General features: G+C 33.3%; 1 protein-coding gene across 1 annotated transcript in view; it reads left to right on the top strand.

The window, feature by feature from the left end:
- LOC149898021 (hexokinase-4-like) overlaps window positions 1–5,493 on the top strand; it is a 32,685-nt gene extending 27,192 nt beyond the window's left edge. Inside the window, exons 3-11 of the mRNA XM_090115788.1 lie at window positions 584–737; window positions 1,140–1,251; window positions 1,677–1,783; window positions 2,198–2,418; window positions 3,091–3,299; window positions 3,807–3,944; window positions 4,233–4,378; window positions 4,756–4,889; window positions 5,211–5,493. Of these exons, the coding sequence (XP_089971914.1) occupies window positions 584–737; window positions 1,140–1,251; window positions 1,677–1,783; window positions 2,198–2,418; window positions 3,091–3,299; window positions 3,807–3,944; window positions 4,233–4,378; window positions 4,756–4,889; window positions 5,211–5,300 (1,311 nt within the window). The 3' untranslated portion in view covers window positions 5,301–5,493. The remainder of the gene's footprint in view (window positions 1–583; window positions 738–1,139; window positions 1,252–1,676; window positions 1,784–2,197; window positions 2,419–3,090; window positions 3,300–3,806; window positions 3,945–4,232; window positions 4,379–4,755; window positions 4,890–5,210) is intronic.
- Window positions 5,494–7,361: the final 1,868 nt, after the last annotated feature.

Genomic DNA, 7,361 nt, shown 5'->3' on the forward strand with positions numbered 1-7,361 from the left:
AGCCCATTTATCGAGGAAGGCTATAGGCTATAATATAATATCATCACGCTAAGACCAACAGGAGCGGAACCACGCTGGTAAAACCGCGGGGCGCAGCTAGTCTGTGATATAGCTTATGACCATTATGATCTACACTTCTGAGTGTTTTAAATGAAGATATTATTATATCTCATAACTAAGGATGAAAAAGAAGAATTGTTATATCCACATTATTTACACATCATAATGATTTTTTTATCAGTCGTGCTCACGAAAACAAAGTAAAATGTTTATTTGCAGTGATATCTTTATGATATTTATTTTAAAAGAAAATGATGTAAAAACTTTCAGATTTGGTTGTCTAAAAATTATTTTTAGTGATAGTTAACTTATCTTTTAATGTAAGTTACATTTTTGTATATTTTTTAATAACAAACTAAGCTTTTTTGATTGTTGCAAGTTGTAATACCTACTTTTTTGTTTTTCGCATGTTTTTCGCAGGCTGCATTAAAATGTTTGAAAGCGGGAAGTTTGACACGACACAACACATGTTTTTAGATCAATTAAATTTATTATAGACCTTAAAATATCTATTTCTTTCCAGGTGGAGACCAGGCTATCTAGCCTAGTGTTATGTGGCGCCACCTTGCGGAAAGTTGGCGAAGTATTCACACGGGAAATTGAAAATGGCCTCAGTGAAAGACCATCCAGCTTGCAGATGGAAAACACATATATTCCTGAACTTCCTGATGGCACAGGTTAGGAATAATTTACTTTTAGCCTGTCAATAATAATATACTATTCGTCAGCTTTTTCGAAAAAGGAAAATGTTATATTTTTATATTTTCGATCAGTAGTCAGTACCTACCTTATATTATTATTTTTACATCTATATACATATGTTGCGCAGCAGTCGTGTATAATAATTTTATGTTGAACAATTCCATTAAGTTCTTAAAGGAGCCAATTATTGTACATACTTGTATACGTAGTATATTATTATTAGTCTGTGTAGGTACATACCATCAATGATTTTTAGTATTTCGCAAGCTACATTAAAAATTTTTTAAGCGTGAAGTTTTTCATGACAAATATTTTTAGCTTAATTTAATTTCAATTCTTTAAAAAGAAATTCTGAAAGATGTTTTTAATTCTTACAGAGGAAGGTGTGTTCCTTGCACTAGATCTGGGAGGTACAAATTTCCGAGTGCTATTCTTAGAACTGCGGGGAGGTCAGCTGGTGCGAGAGGATGTCAAACATTATCATATCAGGTACAGCCCCTTTTCCTGATAGAGGATCTCACTTGATATTTATAAGCTTGTGGTGTTCGATTTGTTTTAATTTTTTTTTATTATGTTTTTTAAATGCTTGGGAAGTTATGATGCGTTTACGGTTTAATGGAAATCAATTTGAAAAGTTAGAAAGCAAATAAACCGATTTTATATGGTATATAGCCCCATATAATATTATGTAACGATATCAGTATGTTAATTGTAGAAAATAATTAGATTTTTTTGAAAATACAAATTGATTTTTAAGGTAAGTATTCAGGTTATCCAAGAACTTTGGTGAAATTGTAATAATTAGGGTACTGCTTGACAGAATAATTTATTGTTTTTAATTTTCTTTTGTATGTCTTCTAACCACTGTAAATCTAAGTTTTTTTTATAACAACACAATGTAAAATTACTTTCAGCGATGCTTTACGGCTTGGAACTGGTGAAGAGCTCTTCAACTTCCTCGCAGACTGTGTGCTTGATTTCCTACGTGCAGAAGACATGGTGGACCGTGAACTGTCTCTTGGTATGTTCATAATTTTCATAATACCGATTAATTTCACCTTAAGTTAATACGTACAAAAAAGAGCGTGTGTGCCAGACAAGGCAGAAGTGAAATTTCTTTGGCAAGATGCAAAGATACCAAAATCACCGCCTTACTCCTTTGAAGTGACGGTATTGCATTGCAATTTCACTCTCAACGCCGCCTAAAGAAAAATCTGACGAAAGTTATAATAAGTAACAAAATGTTAAGTTATTAGTGGTTGCAATTGTGAGAACGGATCTACATATTTCTGTACAATAGTAGAATTATCATGCGTCTGTTTAAATGTCGGGAACACAGCAGAATCGTAGTAAATTTTCGAAAAAAAAAAACATACCACAACATATTTTCTAACATTCCATAAAAATTTCTAATACATCTATCTCATCATTTCAGGATTCACATTCTCGTTCCCCATGAAGCAGCACTCCATATCATCTGGCGAGCTGATAACCTGGACCAAGAGCTTCAAATGCAGTGGGATGGATGGAGTGGATGTGGCTGCTTTACTCCAGAGGTGCTTACGGGAGAGGGGTCTGAAGATAACCGTGCAAGTGCTGCTCAATGATACCTCGGGGACTTTGGTCGCTGGCGCCCATATGGACCCTGATGTTGCTGTGAGTTATTTATATAAGACGAATGATTTAGTACCTAATAGACCCGAGTTATTAGTAAAGGTGTTTGAAATCATAAATGGTATCAATCAATATATTGATGCTTATCATAGGAAACTTTTCTATGGAATAGCTCTTTTTTATGCCCAATAAATCTTCATCTCGATTCTTGATATTGGTATTTTTTCCAATCACACCAAAATTTTAATAATATACCTAAGCATATTTTTTAACTAGCAGTAGGTAATATAAAATATTAATTAGGTATTTCATTAAATATATAAATAATATTAACAAAGAACATTCGAAATAATGCTAATAACATCCTAGTGATTTGACTGACCGGTTGGCTTGGTTGGTAGTGGCCCTGCCTTCCAAGCCAGAGGTCGTGGGTTCGATTCTCACCCGGGGCAAATATTTGTGTGATGAACATAGATGTTTGCTCTGTGTCTGGGTGTTAATTATCTATGTAAGTATTTATTTAAAATTAGGTATATATATGTATGTTTATCAGCCATTTTGGTTTCCATAACACAAGCGAAAGCTTAGTATGGGAATGGTATGGGATCAAATTGTGCCGTGTGTGAAAATTGTCCCGAAATATTTATTTATTTATTTATAGTGATTCTACCAAACTTCTTTGAAATATACTTGAAACATTATTTCCCTTCCCAGGTGGGTGTGATCCTCGGCACAGGGTCCAACGGCTGCTACATGGAGCGAGCAGACAGGGTCAAGCACTGGGAATCAGCTCATGAGAAGGTCCACGACGTCTGTGTGGATATCGAGTGGGGTGCGTTTGGTGACAACGGGTGTTTATCCTTCCTGAGGACTGAGTTCGATAACGAAGTGGACAGCAATTCGTTGCTCGCTGCTTCTTTTACGTGAGTTTTATATTATGATGTTTTAGGGCTGATTTTTCAATCCTTGGTTAAAACTTATTCGTCGAATAATGTATAAAACTACCATTTTAAAAACGTATTCTAATTGCCCGTATTGCAGTTTACCAGACATTTTAATATTATCGTGTAATACTTTATTGGACGGATAAGTTTTATTCAACCATTGAAAAATCGGCCCTTAGTTTGTTATGTGGTCAGTAATTTGTTACTTGCTAATTCTTTAATAAGTTTTTATGGTATAGAGTGGTATAGAGTCTTTAATTATTTTGGTTACATGGTCGCAGGTCGTTTAATTTTGGATTTTCTGCAGATTGACTTTTGTGTAGGCTTGCCAATTTTATACAACAAACAACTTGTGCGTAGTTTAGCTCGACTCTATTTTAGAGTACTATTCGGAATCGTATTTGTTAAAGGCACTCATAATTAGTAACGAGCTCTAGTCTAGATGTATTTTTATCACAAATATAAAATTTAATATTTTTTTTACAGTTTTGAGAAATACATCGGTGGGAAATATTTGGGAGAAATTCTGTGTGCAGTGCTGAGTGCGTTGGCTAGAGATGGTCTATTCGCTGCTGAGCCCACTAAAGGGGAAATACTGTCTGCGCACGTCAGCATGTTTGAAGAGTAAGTGGAATTTATTATCTTTATCGTAAAAAGGTATCTGGAGTTGTTTTGTTTGGGTAACTAAGTTTTGAGTGGTTGTATTTCGTGTACTAGTATTTTCAAACTCTAATATTTTATCTATTTATTCATTAACTTGACTAACTTTAATGCGTTTTTGAATCGTCAAAATACAGAAAAATAATAATTTACCACCTTTGGAAAGACGTTTGGTTTAACTTAAAAAAAAAAATACTAACCGACTGGGTTAGTAACTAAGTTTTTTTATATCTTATGTTTACATTATTACAGAGACAATTTGAGCGGCGACTGGCAGCGCACAGCAGACGCGTTGTGCGAAGCGTGCGCGGGCGCACAAATATCACGAACCGACGCGCTTGTTGCGCAACATGCGGCGCGATTGATCTCCAACCGTGCTGCGCAACTTGTGTCTGTTTGTGAGTTCTTTTATTGATTTTTTGTGATAGTGGGAATTATAATTTGAATGAAATGTATCGCTACCAGTTACAATTTTCTGTTCATTGAGATACGGTGTAATAATTGTATGTAATTGATTATGTACACATTTATGTAATTGGTTTAATTAAATAGAGAAATTGTGATAAAACGGACAAAAAGCTGTTTTGAAAATATTGTACACAATACTACTTATGATCACAAACAAAACTAATTAATTATTTAAAACTTACTATACAAAATAAATAAAACAGACGGCAAGTGGTTAAATAAAATTTGAAACTCTTAAATTGTATAGACAATGTATTTTAGAATGCTTTTAAAAATGAATATTACATTTTTTTTTCTATTTTTACAGGCATAGCAACAATCCTGAAGCGCATGGACCGAGCGCACGTGTCGGTGGCGGTAGATGGATCTGTATACAAAAAGCACCCCCGCATCAGGCATCTTATGGACAAATACGTCGCTCTGTTGGCTCCTCATCATAAGGTAGATATATATTTATTCATAGGGTAACCCTTTTGTACGTATTTGTATAATATTCTGATTTGTGAACAGGCCAGAGCGTATAAAAAGCAAGAAACTGTTCAAGACACATCTGCGATGCTTAATCTTTGCCGAACCTGAGTTAATGTGGATTTTATATCGGAAGATATTTTGTGACTGTTTCACGATTTCTGATAAAGACGCTGATAGCCTATTCAAAACATTTTAGTTAAAAAAATTATACTTTTTCTTCACTGACATATGTTATATATATTCAATGAAACATTAAATTGTGTAACTTGATTAATGTCCTTTTTTATACAGTTCACATTATTGGGCGCTGAAGACGGCAGCGGCAAAGGGTCAGCATTAACAGCGGCCATTGCAGCCAGAGTTGCGGCGAGGAAATCCTAGCTATTTAACTACGAATGAGTGCTAATAAAGGGTTTACAAATAAGTATATGAGAAAAACTTCGCTACGAATAAAAATCATATTAAAATTGTATTTAAGATGAGAATAACTTCACTATGTATAGAAAATATTTTGTAAAAGTTCGATATTATTGGTTCGATAAATTTTGTGTCTGATTCCATTTGGCTTATGTTATAATATAGGAATGAAATTAATACAGACCACTAACTAGGTACTTCCTAATACAAATAAACAGGTAATTTTTATAAACTTTTAACAATTTCAATAATTATAATAATCAAACAGAGAAGTAATTTTCCAAACATTGTATCACTAGAAGGAAAGATATTTTTATATAGGCTAGGACATTCTCCAAATTATTAATGTATGTAACAATGTAAGATCCGCCATGTTCGAATAAAATAACGAATGGAAAATGGGAGATATTTATGTATATTGTTAGCAATGAAAGACTTTGTAGGTTAAAGTATATTAATAGGCATTTTACTGTGATTTTTAAAGATTCACCTCGCAGTCCATTATACGAAAATTATGATACCTATTTTAATGTTCGTTTTAATGTTCGTAAAATCAGTACCTAAAGTTCACTCTGTGTCGAATTTAAGCATTTAAAAGGGACGTTTTATTTGTGATAAAACGCTATCAATGTTAAATACAGGTTTTAAAGGATAAATATTACTGAAATAAAAGTGTGAATATTTTTTACAAGTTGTGTGAAAAATAAACACGAATTACCTATGGATAAATAACCTACGTATCTATGTCGTGGTCATATCGTAGATTTAATCATTTCATGATATGAGTGGCCATTTCACGAAATGGTCGCATATCGTGAAATGGCCAACATAGTTTGATCAGATCGTTAAATCGTCAACGTTTCACGATTTGGTCATCCACATTTGGCCAGATCGTATAAAATATAAAGAGTCCATAAAATATTAAAAAAATTCAGAATAACTATATTCTAAAAACTTGTTTAATGTCATTAAAGTTAGTGCCGCGGCAGCGGCCGGCGAATGCCAGAAGCGAATCGTTTTTGCAATAGAAAACAGTTAGGTTAGGTTAGGTTAGACTTTGATAAACAACGCACGAGCCGAGCGAGCAAAGCGAGCGTGCCGCGGCAGCGGCCGGCGAGTGCCAGAAGCGGATCGCTTTTTAAAAAACAAACAATTATAAATTATAATAATATAGTAGTAGTTTCTTAAATTATTTTATTTAAGTCGCATTTTTTCTTAAATACATATAAGATATCCACATTTTCCATAGTACTCGTACCTCTTCGTCGTAAATTCTTTGCTATGACTTTCTTCATAATATTGTTATTAAACGAATTATGAAGTTTTTAACTGCGAATAATTTAATTTTCGCCAGCGGCCGCCATCTTATCACATAAACACAGAGCTTGCAGCGCCTCTACCAACGATTAATGTAACTATTTTACGATATGATCAAATAATTTTGATCATTTCATGAAAAAACCGTGCGTTAATTGGCCATATCGTGAAACGATTTCTTATCATTGATCTGCCCAAACCACATCATGATGTGGCCAAACTAAATTGGCCATTTCACGATATGCGACCATTTCGTGAAATGGCCACTCATATCATGAAATGATCAAATCTACGATATGACCACGACATCTACATACATTAGTTGGTTTAAAACTGATATTTTATCTGTAAATAGTAATTATATTTAGTTCATAATATTTCGATGATTATAATATGAAGTAAACATGAAACCTTTTATAAGTAAGTTTCAGTCGTAACAGAAATTATTGGTATAAAATATTGATGTTCTCATGCTATTGAAAACAAACGAAAAATGATATTCACCCTTATTTAGTTACGTAATTTTATTATTATTATCAGTGCCATAATTATTGATATTTGTAAATTATATCTAGCCGGACTCTCAAAAGAATAATTAAAGAATTTTAAACATTCTGTTCTTTATGAATTTATCTTCGAGATATCGGTGAGACCTTCAAACAAATTACTAATAAGTACATACAACATTTAGTTCTAAAACTTATTTAT

The sequence above is a fragment of the Colias eurytheme genome, chromosome 24 (assembly GCF_061535395.1).
Source record: "Colias eurytheme isolate Ceu_HAF_F1 chromosome 24, ilColEury1 Martin Lab GWU primary, whole genome shotgun sequence".
Taxonomy (NCBI): Eukaryota; Metazoa; Arthropoda; class Insecta; order Lepidoptera; family Pieridae; genus Colias; species Colias eurytheme.